Consider the following 17,814-nt stretch of genomic DNA (forward strand, 5'->3'; position numbering starts at 1 on the left):
TAGGTCAGAGAGCGATCTCTCACTGATCTCTCTCCCTCTCGGTTGACGTCCCTTACCCGAGGTCCTGGGTAGGTTTGGACTGGCAGGTTTTCCCACACTTACTCTCTTCTGGGCAAGTCGTGACCTGAAAAACCCGCTCCAAACCGCTTGACTTAACCTAATTGCATTACTTTAGCTTTCGGCCTTTTTCCCGTCTCACTTTTTACCCATTCACAGACAATACAGTATTCGCAGCGCGCTTTTGCATGCAAAAATTCTGCTCTTCAGATCAGACTCAGTCTCTCAAAAATTTTTACACAATTTGGTTTTACCTGTGCAGGATATCTTTTTGGGTTGGGGAGATCCAGGACCAGCAGAGAGCCGGGCGCACCGGGCCTCGAGAAAACCCCTTTCTGACAACAAGGATTTACATGCATGCAAGTCTGCTTACCTTGTTGACAGAAGGCCGGCTGGGGACTTCTCGGTTCCGGTCGGACCACCGTCTCCGCTACTCCTTCCAGATGCTTTTCTGGGCGATCTCTCACCAACCCTGCTAAGCAGCGCCAATTTTGTCGTGGTTCCCCAGGACGACAATTTATTCACATCAATTAAAACAGAGAGTCTGAGCAGCGATCTTCCAAGCAATAGACTTTATTTCTCAGCACAAGAGATAAAGTCGGGAACGTCCGGAACACTCCAAAGAGCCCTTGGGCTTACACTCTTTTATGTACATTTCAGCCTCATATCTCAAGATCCTCCTCTCCCTTTTACAGCCTGTCCTTGGTTGTTATCTTACCCTACAGCCCGACCTTTCTTTGGCCACCATTAGTTTTAGTTGACCCTTTATCTGTTTTCTTTGCAATTGGTCGCTCCCTGTTATATCTCTTTGTCTCTTAAACCATGGTGGTTATAACTCTTGCTCTTATCTGAATTTTTCTGTTTGTACAATAATCGTGGTTTTGTAGACTAAGGCCGAATGTGTTTAGAAGAAAAAGACATTCTCTCTGCTGATTTATGGTCCACTATTAAGTTGAACCACCGAGCAGTCTTCCTTGTTTTCTTAAGCGACTATTGTCTGCTTTCCTTAATTAGTGATTGCTATATTACTTCTCTAGTTTCTCCACTTTGATCATATCGACTACACTTGATTATATTAGGTCACACGAAGTTATTTTAGGTTATATACCCATCTCACTACTCACCTAAATCTGCTATATCATTTTACTAAAACCTGTGAATCTGAATTTCATACCTAGCTCATACAATATCTAATACAATTTCCCTTACAGAACCACGCAAGATAGGCAATAGCTGGTCTGCCTAAAAGCTCTGGGATTTTTTCCAGCAGCCTCGCAATCGGCCCACTGTGGCCATCAGCCCCTCCTGCATTCCCTGGCTCTGTTGCTGCATCTCCAACAGCTGAGGGAGAAGTGATCTCAGAGGCCCAGCATGTAGCCAGGGGCCAGCTGAGTCCTCACCTCCAGCAGGCCCCCAAGTGCCAAAGGACTCAGACATTCCCTCCACCACCCGATGTACATCAGCAAATGTGTCATACGCATTAGAGAGTGACCCAGGTGCCTTGCCACTAACTTGACCCACCGATGTGAGAGTTCCTGGGATGGTGAATTACGAGGTAGCAGCTGATTCAAAACTGGTGCCAGCCTCAGAGGTCCCTTCATCCGCTTCCTCTGAGGAGTCTTCCGAGCTGTCAGGGGCAGGATGGGCGGGAGCAGCAGTGGGGTCCACAATGCCAGATTGCCCAGACGCTTTGGGGTGCCTTCCTGCAACACAGGAGACAAGTGCAAGGGAGGGAGAGGAATCTGGCTGCAGGCAACTTACTTGAGATATCACCAACAAGTGGAGGATTAGCAGGTGCTCACTTCTATGCTCCAGCCCAACCGTGCTGTCACTAATGGTCCACATCTCCTCCTCTCCTGCAGGCTCCAGTGCCTGCTCCTCAAAGGGGGTGAGGATCTGAATCTCGGGTGCCAGGCTCACCACCCACTGTCTTTGCCCTCTCCCAGAGATTATGGGCATTCTTTTCCTGTGGGGACAGATGGAGCCATGCAAAATCTGATGGCACAAGTCTTGCAGGTTATCAAGGGGTGGTCCTCAGAGGTTGTGATACTCTTGGGGGGAGAAGGGAGGTGCTTGGGGGTCAGGGACTGGAAGCATGCATGTATTGGGGGTGGGAGGATCTGGGGTCATTTTGGGAATGATGCTGGGTGAGGTTAAACGCTCACCCTTGCTGCACGGATTAGGTCATTCAGTTTTTGCGGCACTGCTTCCTGGTTCTCCTGGCCAGTGCCCTGGCACTAACACATGCTGCCACCACCTCCCAGACTGTGTTTTCATCCTTTTCCCTGGGACGGCGTCCTGCTGGGGTGAAGAGGGTGTCCCACCTTGCCTCCACCGCCCCCAGCAACCTGGGCAGGTCAGATTCAGAAAATCTATTGACTTCCTGGAGGCCATTTCTTCCTGGTCTGCCTGCCTGTCTGTCCATTCTTGGGGTTTTTATGGAAGTGTCCCTTGTTAGGGCTGATCAGCTGCAGGCAGTTTGAGTAGGTCAGATGCCATTATTGCATTCCAGCGAGTTTAATGCAGTTTGCCTTGTTACCATGGAGGGGAAGCACTTGCAGGTGTGCTGATGGGGCAGGGGGGACTTTGTGCCTCTGTGATGATCGGGGACAGGGAAGAAAGGGAGTCATGTCAGGCAGCCATTGGTGCCAGGGGTTGATGAGGGGGCTATTTGCAAATGAGTCTGGGGGGAGTGTAAGGGCGTGTCAGGTTGGGGACGGTTGAGTGGGGTATTTCAGAGGCTGGCCTTCAGCGGGCAGAGGCTGTGAGGGGAGGGGGGGGTGGTTGAGGCAGGTGCTAGGGAGTCTGATGCTGGAAGGCCGTGGGGTGTCGGGGGGCTGGACATAGCAGGCCCGGTGGCTCAGCGGTTAGCACTGCTGCCCCACAGTGCCAGGGACCCGGGTTCAATTCCCAACTTAGGTCACTATCTGTGAAGAGTTTGCACATTTTCCCTGTGTCCCAGGGTGTGTAGGTTAGAGGGATTAGCAAGGTAAATATATGGGGTTGTGGGATAATGCCTGGGTGGGATTGTTGTCAGTGCACACTCGATGGGCGAATGCCCTCCTTCTGGACTGTAGGAATTCTATGATTCTGACATATGGGACCGATGCCAGGATGGGATGGACACTCACACTTGCTGCTGGCATTAGGTCATTAATCACCTTGCGGCACTGGTATTGGGTCCTATGTTCCAGTGCATGGGCACTGACTGCCACCGCCACTGTCTCTCAGGCCGCTCTGCCTTCCCGACCCCTGGCTCGACGCCCATCGGGGGGGAAAGAATATATCCCTCCTCTCCTCCTCCTGCATCTAGCAGACAGCCCAGCTCTTGCTCTGTGAACTTTGGAGACAGTCATCTTCCTGGTGTGGCGGTCTGTGTGTCCATTGTTAAAGTTTATGTAGAGCTCTCCCTTGTTAAGGAAATTCAGCTGCAGGCAGTTTGGGCGAGTCATGCGCCCATTAGGCCATTCCAGCGAGATACACTGCAGGCTGCTTAGTTTTAATAATGGGGGGGGAGGCAACAGGAACCTTGTAGGGGTGGTGTTGGGGGGTGGGGGAGGAGCTCTGCCATGGTGGGGATCACAGAGAGGGGGGAGCTCTGCAATGGTGCGGATCAGGGGTGAGGGGGAACTCTGTAACGTTGGGGATTGGGGAAGGGGTTTGGGGGGGGATCGCTTCAATGGTGGTGTGGCCGAGAGGGAGGTGGGTGGAGGCAAGTACGTGGAAGGTGGGCAATGTCTGTTAGGGGTTTTTCTTGTAAGATCACCCCTTAAATTTTATGTTTTTACTACTATTCTTCATACGTACTCATTCACTGATGAAGTATCACTGTGTTAAACCCTCTGTCCCATTCTGCATGTTTTTACCCAAAATGCTACACTGTTCTGTTGTCTCAACATTTCTCTTTAAATTCCAAAATCTTCCTTCACCTGAACCCTCCCCTTCCTCTGTTGATTTAATGGCCTCTTCACAGTTCTAGTTATATGACTGACCACGAAACTGATCCCAGCCCTATTTAACTGGAGCCTATCTCAATGGATCAACTCCCTCTCCCCTCAGTACAGATAGAAACATAGAAACATAGAACAGTACAGCACAGAACAGGCCCTTCGGCCCACGATGTTGTGCCGAGCTTTATCTGAAACCAAGATCAAGCTATCCCACTCCCTATCATCCTGGTGTGCTCCATGTGCCTATCCAATAACCGCTTAAATGTTCCTAAAGTGTCTGACTCCACTATCGCTGCTAATGTCCCATGAAACAAAACTCCATCCCATACCGCTGTATGAGCCACAGCACTTAATTCTCTCATCTGCTTGATCCTCTATCAGTAGATGTATGTAGCTCCAACAACGCTCAAGAAACTTGACACCATCCAAGGTAAAGCAGCCTGCTTGACTGGCATCCCATTCAGTACCTTGAACATTCACTCCATCACTGTCTAACATTGGGAGCAGTGGTAGCATTCTCAAGAAGCACTGTGGCAACTTACCAAGCCTCTTTCAAGAGCAAAACTGCAACTCCTAGAAGGACAAGGGCAGCAGATGCATGGAAACACCACTATCTGCAAATTCTGCTCCAACCCCCCACCATCCTAACATGGAAGTATATAACCATTTATTCACTGTCACTCGGCAAAAACCTAAAACTTCCTTTCTCACAGTGCAATGAGTATACCTACATCAGAGCAACTACAGCAGGTTAAGGCCCACCAGCAATGTGGATGTGGAGGTGTCCCGTGTGAACTGGATGTGGAGGTCTTCCTGAGGGAATGGAATTGGAGGTGATCCCAATGGGAGAGTATGGGGCAGAGATACTGAGGTGACAGGTAGGGACACAATCCAAGGGAAGGGTGGAGGTGGTCCCTGGCATAACGAAGGAGAATATTCCAGGATAGATAGTGTGGAGTATGACTTGTATTGGAGGTGATGATCCCAAGGAGGAGAGGATGGGAATGATCCTGGACAGTTGGCAGTGGGCTCACTTCTAGTTGGAGGAGGTGAAGGAGAAAGGAAACTTAAAACATTAAATCAAAATGTGATTAAAGGGGCTGATAATACACCCCAGTGCCTGCATAATGACATCGGATCCGAGCAGAAGACGGTGACATTGTACATGTAAAGGGAGGCTTTGACCTCTGTGCCTTTTCTGCCGTGATTGTCATACCTTAGTCCCAGATCCTTCCTGATGGACTCAGCAAAAGGCTCAATAGAGCACACAAACTGGACACAGGAGAGAGGCAGCTCTGCCTGATGCCAGATTTAATCTGAGCGTTTTTGATCCCCACTCAATGATTGAAACTATGTTACTGATATTTGTGTTGTGTCCAATTGTGGATTCCCTACCCGAACCATATTTTAAACAGCACATTAGGTGTGCGATATTCTGTCAATTGCCTTCTCCAGCTCCAGGCTGATAAGGCAAGTGTTCACCCTCATTTTCTGCACATAGGTGATCGTATTCCTGAGCAGCATAAAGCCATCTGAGATTTTGCCACCGGGTACAGCACAGGTCTGGCCATGGTGGATTACTGACCCCAGAGCAGACTTGACCTGATTGGTGACGACCTCAGTTAAACTTTTACAGTCCATACTCAACAGTGAAATGGGTTGCCAATTTCTAATTTCTTCCCCTTCTGCCTTTCTGACTGCAGCTGAGGGTAATGATGCCTTTCCTCACGGATTCTGACATGCTGCTGTCCAGAAGCATATTCTTGTACACTTCCAGCAGGTCTGGGCCAATCCAGTCCCTCAGAACCGAATACAATTCAGCCGGGAAACCGTCGCTTCCAGGAGTTTTACTCGTCTCACTGGATTTGATGGCCGTTGTCAGCTCATCCTGAGTGAATGGTTTGTCCAGCCTCTCCCACTCACTGTTGTCTAAGACCTCTGTGATAGATGACAGGAAGGACCGGGAAGCCATGCTGTCTGTTGGCTTCAGGTCGTACAGTCCGACATAAAAGGATTTGCTGATCCTCAGAATGTCAGACTATGATGACTTTACCGAGCCGCCTTCTCACCTCAGAGTGCAACGTAACTGATGTATATAAAGTTTGAAAAGAATTGAACTCTCTGTAATAAAAATATTGAAATGTTTATAATGTATTCATTATTGAACTGAAGCACCTCAGAGTGCATCTTGAACTCTGGAAAAAATGTGAATATCATTGCACTTTATTTACTGTTATAACAATTTGAAATGTTTTATAATGTGTCTAGATTTTATATGAATAAAGTATAACTATGCAAAACAAACGTCTATATGCAACAGCTGTATTTGCTTCAGAATTAGGGCCTTGTTCTGGCTTCCCAAAGATCAATTCCACAGTTCAGAAGCTTACACCACTTTTTTAAAGAATGATAATGTGCCACCCTCACACCCCTGCCCCTCAGGAACATCTTGATTTGCCTCCATCCACTGGTCTTGTCCATCCTTCTTCTTCCATCCTTCTTCAAAAAGCTCACATCTCTGAATAATGTGATTAGGAAATGCATTGATTACACTAAAACAGCAATGAAGCAAAAAAGACAATCACCCAGAAAACTCAAGTAATCCAAATGGGAAGAAAACATTTTTTTTCAATAATAAAAATTGGTGTAGAAATTATTCTGTAACTGTCGTCTAAATTCTCTTATTCTGCATTTTACATCAGCCACAATTTGATTTACTGGTGGTGCTAGACACCATTTTCTATAAAAGAAATTGGAAAAAGTATTGGGTCGGCATAACTTGGAAAATATGCAGAAGATCACCACTGGTATGACTGGTCTCAACTTTCAGCAATCTTTATGTTGAGGGAGAGCAGTGGTGCAGTGGTATTGTCACTTGATAATCCAGATATCCAAGGTAATGTTCTGAGGATCTGGGTTCAAATCCCATGATGGCAGCTGGTAAAAGTTGAATTTAGTGGAAAGAATTTGGAATTAAAAGTCTAATAATGATCATGTAACCATTATTGGTCATGACACCCACTTTGAAAAAGCCTGCCCAAATTTAGTGACATCAAAGAACAATACAGCACAGGAACAGGCCCTTCGGCCCTCCAAGCCCGTGCCGCTCCCTGGTCCAAACTAGACCATTCTTTTGTATCCCTCCATTCCCACTCCGTTCATGTGGCTATCTAGATAAGTCTTAAACGTTCCCAGTGTGTCCGCCTCCACCACCTTGCCTGGCAGCGCATTCCAGGCCCCCCACCCACCCTCTGCATAAAATACGTCCTTCTGATATCCGTGCTAAATCTCCCCCCCTTCACCTTGAACCTATGACCCCTCGTGAACGTCACCACCGACCTGGGAAAAAGCTTCCCACTGTTCACCCTATCTATGCCTTTCATAATTTTATACACCTCTATTCGGTCACCCCTCATCCTCCGTCTTTCCAGTGAGAACAACCCCAGTTTACCCAATCTCTCCTCATAACTAAGCCCTTCCATACCAGGCAACATCCTGGTAAACCTCCTCTGTACTCTCTCTAAAGCCTCCACGTCCTTCTGGTAGTGTGGCGACCAGAACTGGACGCAGTATTCCAAATGCGGCCGAACCAACGTTCTACACAACTGCAACATCAGACCCCAACTTTTATACTCTATGCCCCATCCTATAAAGGCAAGCATGCCATATGCCTTATTCACTACCTTCTCCACCTGTGACGTCACCTTCAAGGATCTGTGGACTTGCACACCCAGGTCCCTCTGCGTATCTACACCCTTTATGGTTCTGCCATTTATCGTATAGCTCCCCCCTATGTTAGTTCTACCAAAATGCATCACTTCGCATTTATGTCAGTGACATCTCACTGGAGCACCTGCTGGACTCAGTGGATGCCTGCCGCGATGTCCTCCATGCCCGCTTTGGGCACAGAACTGCAATCCAGTTTCAGAGACAATGGCAGTGATGTTAAGTCTTCACTCTCAACTCACATACTCACAAGCCCATCACACATTCACAAGGATCTCACTGAGACCACCGAGTCACATATCCTGTTCAGGGTTTCACTCGCTACCCACACATGTCTGACATCCTTGTCATCTGTGCTCGCCCATGTCTTCCTCACAAATTTGTCTTCATGTAAGACAAGTAGGCTCACAATAAAAAGAAAGATCTGATACCGGCAGAGGAGTTGCCGAGATCAAGGCTTTGAAAATAGGGCCATTCAACTGGCTAGCAAGGATGTGAACCATGTCTGTGCTGAAAGTGAGCTATAACATCCATCAGGCAACAGCACCGTGAGTGATTTCTCCTGTTTCACAGTCCCCTAGCATGTACTAATTATCTCTCCCTTCTTTCTCAGGCTCTTTGAAAAGCTGCCAGGGTCAGGCATGAGTCAAGCCATCAACTCCAATCTCAAGGACTTTGGATGAGGAATCTAAGGGGAGCCACATTGAAGATCCATCACAGCGCTCACCCACACCCTTCATCAACGCAGACACACATCTCGGAACTAGATCTGGCGAAACCTTGAGGCCACAATCTGGTGATGTGCACTATCTGATGTACAGCAGGTGGAAGCAGGGATATCCTAGGTAGCCAGCAGTCGGAAGACTATTGGAAGCCAGGAACAGCAGAGTCAGATGATGAGCCTCCGGACTCAGCCCTGAATCAGTTAGTGAAGCTCCAACAACAGTCAAAGGAATATCAGGAAGTGATGGTAGCTGCACTTTTCGTATTGCAGCATCCATTCACCGTGCATAGGTTGGCATGCTAACACCACCGTCTGTGGTGTTAGCATGCCAACACATCAAGGTCAATACTGATAGATTGGCGGCTGCCTTGGAAATCTTGGTCCAGGAATATTGGTCCTGCACTGCTGCAGGAGCTGTATTCCATTGCAGTAAACATTGGTGTCATCCATTAGTGTTAATATGAGTGGAAATGGGGCATCTCGATCTCACGCCAGCTGCCCCTTCTCCTCAGGCACCCATAGGTGACTCTGGGAATGTTCAGCAGATGCAAATCCCCTCTTCCTCTGGTCCAGCAGTTCCAGCTCCACAGGCCGAGGGTGCAACTGGCCCACGCACAATCCTAAAAGCAGAAACCTTAGTTTCTGCACACACTAATGGCAATTGTCAGTATCCTGGGCCTCTCTTCTGTACAGTGTGTTCCTTCTGACCACAGTGAGTGTTCCATTTCAATATTACTCCCAACAAGGCTAATGCTTGCACCTTAATGTAAGGTGTGATTGTTGCAAGAATCTCAGACCCAAATGTCGCAGGATCTGGTGATGTGCAGTGTTGGCTCTACACCATTGAGGCTGAGGTGTCACCAAATTTTGCCTTCATTCTTGATAGTTGATGCTATGGTGTTGAAGGGAATAGGTGATGATGCTTGCTCATCATTCATGCACTCTGAAAATCCTTGTAGCCACTGACTCTCAACAGGGTCTCCATGCTATGAGGCTCTTCACTGAATTGTGTACACTGTCTTCAGTCAGACAGGCGTCAGACGTTCTCAGATGTTATATGATGATCTCAGCACAGGTTTGGAGAATCTTGCCACCTCAAGTTGATGAAACAATGGCACACTTGTGTGCAGGCACTAAGACATCCAACCTTGCATATTGGTAACCCTGAACTTGTGACTATTGTAGGGAGAGTGGTATTTTCACAAAGTTGGTGGGTAGCAATGTCCATCCTATTACGTCACTCCACCAGGTTATGATGCTTGCAAATGGTGACATCTGAGAGCCCCTTCGGTCTTTAGGCCTGCACTGGAATCACTCATCATTGGGTTTCACCTGCGTGGGTTTCCTCCGGGTGCTCCTGTTTCCTCCCACAGTCCAAAGATGTGCAGGTTAGGTTGATTGGCCATGCTAAATTGACCCTAGTTTCAGGGGGATTAGCAGGGTAAATATGTGGGATTACGGGGATAGGGTGGGATTGTTGTTGATGCAGGCTTGATGGGCCAAATGGCCTCCTTCTATACTGTAGTGATTCTTTGATTCTATTCTATGATTCATTGCTTGCAATGTGCCAAGGACTAATGTAATAGGATCGAGTGTATGATGAACCAGAACAGTTCTCCTCATAAACCAAGAAGCATACTCTTGAGGATTTCATGTTGTCCTGTTGTTTTGGACTTCCAAAAGATCTGGGAAAAGTCTGGCCATGAGGACTCACTACTTATATGCGAAAGGAGGCACCTCAATGTCATGCAGCCAAATATCTGGCCTCATCATTCTCAGGTGTACCACCTCCATTCTTACAGGGGGATTCTTGTCAGGGGGATGGGAAAAGGAGCTGTAGTCCAGAAGTCAGTGTTGAGTGTAGTGAGGTACTGAGGAAAATATCAAGGTTGCAGGAGTGTACCGGCAGACAGGAAGGTGGGTTGAAGTGTCTCTACTTCAATGCAAGGAGCATCCGAAATAAGGTAGGTGAACTTGGAGCGTGGATTGGCACTTGGGATTACGATGTTGTGGCCATTACGGAGACATGGTTAGAACAGGGACAGGAATGGTTGTTGGAAGTTCCGGGGTATAGATGTTTCAGTAAGAGTAGGGAAGGTGGTAAAAGAGGTGGAGGAGTAGCATTGTTAATCAAGGATAGTTTAACGGCTGCGGAAAGGCAGTTTGAGGGGGATCTGCCTACTGAGGTAATATGGGCTGAAGTTAGAAATAGGAAAGGAGCGGTCACGTTGTTAGGAGTTGTCTATAGGCCCCCAAATAGTAATAGAGATGTGGAGGAAGAAATTGCTAAGCAGATTATGGATAGGTGTGGGGGTCACAGGGTAGTTGTCATGGGGGACTTTAACTTTCCAAATATTGATTGGAACCTTTATAGGTCGAATAGTTCAGATGGGGCAGTTTTTGTACAGTGTGTGCAGGAGGGTTTCCTGACACAATATGTGGATAGACCAACAAGAGGTGGGGCCACATTGGATTTAGTACTGGGAAATGAACCGGGCCAAGTGTTAGATTTGTTTGTGGGAGAGCACTTTGGAGATAGTGACCACAATTCAGTGTCTTTCGTTATTGCAATGGAGAGGGATACAGCCGTACGGCAGGGCAAGGTTGATAATTGGGGGAGGGGTAATTATGATGCGATTAGGCAAGAATTAGGGGGCATAAGATGGGAACAGAAACTGTCAGGGAAAGGCACAAATGAAAAGTGGAGCTTGTTCAAGGAACAAATACTGCATGTCCTTGATAGGTATGTCCCTGTCAGGCAGGGAGGAAATGGCCGAGTGAGGGAACCATGGTTCACAAAAGAGGTTGAATGTCTTGTCAAGAGGAAGAAGGAAGCTTATGTAAGGATGAGAAAACAATGTTCAGTTGGGTCAATTGAGTGTTACAAGTTAGCGAGGAATGAGCTGAAAAAAGGGCTTAGGAGAGCTAGGAGGGGGCATGAGAAGTCCTTGGCGGGTTGGATCAAGGAAAACCCCAAGGCTTTTTACTCTTATGTGAGGAATAAAAGAATGACCAGGGTGAGGTCAGGGCCGGTCAAGGACAGTAGTGGGAACTTGTGCATGGAGTCAGAAGAGATAGGAAAGGCGATGAATGAATACTTTTCTTCAGTGTTCACCAAGGAGAGGGGCCATGTTTTTGAGGATGAGAGTGTGATACAGGCTGATAGGCTGGAGGAGGCAGATGTTCTGAGGGAAGATGTCTTAGCAATTTTGAAAAACCTGAAGGTCGACAAGTCCCCTGGGCCAGATGAGGTATATCCTAGGATTCTTTGGGAGGCAAGGGATGAGATTGCAGAGCCTTTGGCTTTGATCTTTGGGTCCTCACTGTCCACGGGGATAGTGCCAGAGGACTGGAGAGTGGCGAATGTTGTTCCTCTGTTCAAGAAAGGAAATAGGAATGACCCTGGTAATTATAGGCCGGTTAGTCTTACTTCGGTGGTCGGTAAGTTAATGGAAAAAGTCCTGAGGGATAGGATTTATGACCATTTAGAAAGATGCAGCTTAATCCGGGATAGTCAACACGGATTCGTGAAGGGTAAGTCTTGCCTCACAAATTTGATTGAATTTTTTGAGGAGGTAACTAAGTGTGTCGATGAAGGTAGCGCAGTTGATGTCATATACATGGATTTTAGTAAGGCATTTGATAAGGTCCCCCATGGTCGGCTCATGAAGAAAGTAAGGAGGTGTGGGATGGAGGGAAATTTGGCCGATTGGATAAGTAACTGGCTATCTCACAGAAGACAGAGGGTGGTGGTGGATGGAAAATTTTCAGACTGGAGACCAGTTACCAGCGGTGTACCACAGGGATCAGTGCTGGTTCCTCTGCTATTTGTGATTTTTATAAATGACTTGGAGGAGGGGGCTGAAGGGTGGATCAGTAAATTTGCTGATGACACCAAGATTGGTGGAGTAGTGGATGAGGCGGAGGGCTGATGTAGGCTGCAAAGAGACATTGATAGGATGCAGAGCTGGGCCAAAAAATGGCAGATGGAGTTTAACCCTGATAAGTGCGAGGTGATTCATTTTGGTAGGACTAATTTGAATGCGGATTACAGGGTCAAAGGTAGGGTTCTGAGGAATGTGGAGGAACAGAGAGATCTTGGGGTTCATATCCACAGATCTCTGAAGGGTGCCACTCAAGTGGATAGAGCCGTGAAGAAGGCCTATAGTGTGTTAGCGTTTATTAACAGGGGGTTTGAGTTTAAGAGCCGTGGGGTTATGCTGCAACTGTACAGGACCTTGGTGAGACCACATTTGGAATATTGTGTGCAGTTCTGGTCACCTCACTATAAGAAGGATGTGGAAGCACTGGAAAGAGTGCAAAAGAGATTTACCAGGATGCTGTCTGGTTTGGAGGGTAGGTCTTATGAGGAAAGGTTGAGGGAGCTAGGGCTTTTCTCTTTAGAGCGGAGGAGGTTGAGAGGCGACTTAATAGAGGTTTATAAGATGATGAGGGGGATAGATAGAGTGGATGTTCAGAGACTATTTCCTCGGGTGGATGCAGCTGTTACTAGGGGGCATAACTATAAGGTTCGTGGTGGAAGATATAGGAGGGATGTACGAGGTAGGTTCTTTACTCAGAGAGTGGTTGGGGTGTGGAATGGACTGCCTGCTGTGATAGTGGAGTCGGACACTTTAGGAACTTTCAAGCGGTTATTGGATAGGCACATGGAGCACACTAGAATGATAGGGAGTGGGAAAGCTTGATCTTGGTTTCAGAAAAGGTTCGGCACAACATGGTGGGCCGAAGGGCCTGTACTGTGCTGTACTGTTCTATGTTTACGTTGTGATTAAAGAAACTTTAACCAGCCAAATGAGAGTGTCATTTCAGAGGTTGTCTCACAGCCCACTGAGTCATCTAAATTGTCACACCAGCAGGATTTCATCAGGTTCCTGTGCCAAGAATAACATTTATCCCACACAACAAAGTAACACATCGTGCGTGGCTGCCTTGGTCACAATAGATCTCACTGAGAAGCCTCGCCAGATCAAACGCATGCAGCAATTATCACACTCATGATCATCCAAGTGCCCATGCATCATTTAGGATGTTGCTGTGTGGCGTACTGGATGATCATGTGAGGATAGCAGTTTTCGATGTCAGAGGCTGGAAAGCTCTCCTCCAAATAGCACATCATCCCAGAACTGATGTGTTGGTCTGCTTGTTGCCAGAGAGATTTAAGAGCCATATGAGTGCAGGCGATGGCACTCTGCACCTGTGGGAATCTAGAACTCTCAGCAAAACCCAGTGCTCTTGCGTCCTGGTTTGCCTAACAAAATTGTGTGCTTTGGCATAAATAGCACCAATGACCTCCTGGATACATTTTTGATTGGAGCCTTGTGATATCATGCAAAGGTCCCCAGCGGAGCTCTGGTGGGAGCAGTGCAGTGGTAACTTGCGTTGCCACTGGCAGTGGATGCCCTCCAATGCCCAGTGCTGCCAAGTCCTGTGGAATATATGATTGACCAGTTCCCTTGTGTAGGGGCTTTTTCAGAGACCTAAATATTATGGTGGTTTTTATTTGGGAGCTTCCTCTTTATTAAATATAGCTCAGCACATACAAATAATTCACAGAGGCAGTAATTCTGGTTGAAGATGTACTTTATTGCCCAGGCCTGGTCCACACGTGTGGGAGAATGGTCCTGGGGCAGCCCAAAACTATTCTAAATTTTCACTGTTATCAGCAGTACATTTATAACTTTCCAAAAATCATCTGCCCAACTCTTATACACATCCGAGCCAGAAGAGCCAATCATTTTAGTATGAAAAAATAATAAATAACAGGATAAATAAAAATAACAGGACGACCTTGGCCAATAACATCCTACTCTCTGGCAGCATGAGAATTCATTGGTTCATAGAATCTGAAAGCTCCCACCCACTGTCTCTTAGCAACCCCAATACATAGGTCATAGAGTTCAAAGGTTCCTTTCCCATTGTCTCTTTGCAACCTCAATTATGTAGGTCGTAAAGTTCAAGAGTTCCTTTCCCACTGTCTGCTGAGCAACCCTTATCAGAAGAAATCGAATTATTCTGTTCATTCTAGTGTCTGGGAAACTTATACTTTTTATAAGCCATACTGTTAAAAACTGTCCTCTGTAGCTGTATTGTTCTTAAATAATGTGGTTCGTCTTACTCAACTTTTATCCCATTATACCTTGGAGTAGTCTGTAGTTGGCCATAATATAAAAACACATGTTTAAATTCTTTAACAATGTGTTCCTATGCAAAACAGTACCTTTGTAATTCATGGCACTTTGTGCTTTTTTCGATCATATATTCATTTCTAAATTAGTCTATCCCGATTTATTAGTCTTTTTAGTACTAGATTATCTTAAATCCCTCTAACACCTTAACATGTGCAGGAGTCAGTGACAGGTTCTTGCTCATTTGCAAGGGAACGTGCAATGTGTATAGGCCCTGGGTCTAGCGAGGCACCTATGCATGACACCTCTTTGGGGATCATCCTCTGCATTAAGAGGAGGTCCAGCTTTTCCTTGGTATTGAGTGTTCTTCCCCTTCCTTTGGTGAGCCAAAAGTGAGCCAGGTACCTCAGTTGCATTCTTATTTTTCTTCTTGTCAGCCTATAAGCAATATTGCAGGCAGCAATAATATCAGGTTCCATTTTCATGTTGGTCTCCTCAGCGCAGCATCAGTCAGCAGGATGCAGGAATCAGCATCTATTTCCTAAGGTGCACTTCTGGTCAAGACATCACCTGCGATTATGGCCACAAGGCTCATTTACACATGCCAGAGTCCTGACCCACGAAATGATGCCCAATAAGATGTGTGCATGAAGATTGACCACAATCCTGCCCAACCCACATGACTGACTGCTAACAGCTTCAACTGCTCAACTGGATGTTCTGTTCATCTCAGGTGCCTGCATTATCCTAACCTGCACTTCAAGACTGTATGGTCTGGTATGACCATGAGGTGAATGTTCAATGTCGACCTTACAATAATTTAGGCAGTTCGGAGCATTCCCTTCTGTGAGTATTCCATGGTCACTTCTCCAAATAAGATTGTCCAGTCATGCAATAGTTCTGCTGTTCCATAAGATTCTGTTGATTTTGAAGGTTAAAACTAGGGGAGCAATCATTGCCACTTTGAGGAATCAGTGTTGCTTCAATGGGCATAATTACTTCACTTGCCTGACTCCATGCATGTCAATTGAGCTGGTGCTAAACTGTTTCAGCTGTGACAATGCCCTCATTTTTGTACTGATTTTCTAGTTGTCTGGCCATTTACTTCCCCCTTCCCCCATTCATGTGCAGATGTACAACCTTCCCTGCTCTTTACTCTCAGTGGAGCCTTTGCTCGGAGCCCCCTTTCCTTTACTCAGTGCTGCTTTGCCCTGCTTGAAATGCCTTAACTTTGGTCTGGTTGCTGTGCAGACTTGCTTAAGAGCCCTTATTGAATCTGCAGCGGTGCTTACTTCAAAGCATTGTGCTGATCTCTGCAAGTGCCGCACCAAGTTGTGCGAATAATTGCTGTCGTCAAACATGTCATTTGGATTTAAATTCAATGTAGGTGGATGATTCCAGTAAGTAGGTGTCATAATGAGATGCAAATATATGATAATGATCTTCATGACATTTGGTGGTGGGAACCGTGGCCCACCATTGATGGGGGAAGCAAACAATCAGTCCCTACTTTTATGTCATCAAAAATTGTGACTCAGACCTTCTCACAAGATTCTGGGATCGTGCCCAACATGACGCTCGCCACGATTGGGAGTGGAAAATCCCAGCCCAAATTTCTGTACAAAGCAAGACGTTATGAGACACCCCAGGAGCCCAAACTTTTCTTAGTCCAGTCATATTTATCCAGCTTCCATTGTTTCCCTTCTGTATCCCCTGCCTCTTCGCGCAGTTTCACAAACACCTCTGAAGTTTTTCACCCGACACAAATGCAGCTTTTATGTCCAACAATCTGCACGCCCACGAATATATGACAAAAAGAGCTAAAACGATTTTCAGGATTACTTTACCCAATTTGGGAGAGTCTAAATCTGTATCACCCAATCGCTCTTCAAAGCTCCGAGCAACCTAGCCTCAAGCCCGTCCTGCAAGGATCTTATCCATACAAGTCATACAATTTTCCATACAAATCAATCAATATAGCAAGCTGGCTATCCCTATCAAAAACTAATTAGAACAAATTCCTTTGTTTTGCCTCTCTGAATAGTTTACCCTCTGGTCTATTGCAGCTCCCAAAACTTAACAAAGAACAGTACAGCACAGGAAATCATAACAGTCATAAGGAAATCTGCTTCTAGCCCTATTTCAAAAATGCAGTCCTTGTTTCTTTGTGTGATCTATTCAAGTTGAGGCCTCTGATTGAACTTTGATGTCTATCGAGTTTTCAACTGTAAAATTTCTCTCACATGGGTGGAGGCTTTCTGATACATGATCAATTTCTAACATGAGTCACTCTCAGACCCCCTATGAGGAACTTGTACTGCACTGTCTTACTTTCATTATAATACCTCATTCTGCCAGTCCCACAAATCTCACTTCTTGACCATTATCCCTGAATATGGGGCGGCACGGTAGCACAGTGGTTAGCACTGCTGCTTCACAGCTCCAGGGTCCTGGGTTCGATTCCCGGCTCGGGTCACTGTGTGTGTGGAGTTTGCACATTCTCCTCGTGTCTGCGTGGGTTTCCCTCCGGGTGCTCCGGTTTCCTCCCACAGTCCAAAGATGTGCGGGTTAGGTTGATTGGCCAGGTTAAAAAAATTGCCCCTTAGAGTCCTGGGATGCGTAGGTTAGAGGGATTAGCGGGTAAAATATGTGGGGGTAGGGCCTGGGTGGGATTTGTGGTCGGTGCAGACTCGATGGGCCGAATGGCCTCCTTCTGCACTGTAGGGTTTCTATGATTCTATGTTTAAATTTACTGCATTCCCAAACAAAAATTCAAAGTGTCATAAAAGTTTGAAAACAGAAGTGTTCCACTTCTGGGCGAATTCAGCACTGCAATCTTTCCACACTCTGTCAGGTTTTCTGACAGCTGGGTGCTTGGCACCGGTGGGATGGGGGGCAGAACCTAAGTAAACCCAGTGAAGCCAGTTTCAGATTGCTTAGGGCGCCATTGCAAAGGGTCCCCTGATCTGACAGCAAACTGGGAGTGTGTGGAGTTTGCACATTCTCCTATGTCTGCATAGGTTTCCTCTGTGTGCTCCGGTTTCTTCCCACACTCCAAAGATGTGCGGGTTAGGTTGATTGGCCACGCTAAATTGCCCCTTAGTGTCAGGGGGATTAGCAGGGTAAATACATGGGATAGGGGCTGGATGGGATTGTTGTTGGTTGCAGGCTTGACAGGCCAAATGGCCTTCTTCTGCATTGTAAAGATCCT

At 46.7% G+C, this 17,814-nt stretch overlaps 1 protein-coding gene across 1 annotated transcript in view; it reads left to right on the top strand.

The window, feature by feature from the left end:
• Positions 1 to 6,037: 6,037 nt before the first annotated feature.
• Positions 6,038 to 17,814, top strand: part of eapp (e2f-associated phosphoprotein) — a 32,777-nt gene continuing 21,000 nt past the window's right edge. The window contains exons 1-2 of the mRNA XM_078236048.1: positions 6,038 to 6,089; positions 8,555 to 8,703. Coding sequence (XP_078092174.1) covers positions 6,038 to 6,089; positions 8,555 to 8,703 — 201 coding nt within the window. The remainder of the gene's footprint in view (positions 6,090 to 8,554; positions 8,704 to 17,814) is intronic.

This window comes from Mustelus asterias, chromosome 20 (genome assembly GCF_964213995.1).
Source record: "Mustelus asterias chromosome 20, sMusAst1.hap1.1, whole genome shotgun sequence".
NCBI classification, from domain to species: Eukaryota; Metazoa; Chordata; class Chondrichthyes; order Carcharhiniformes; family Triakidae; genus Mustelus; species Mustelus asterias.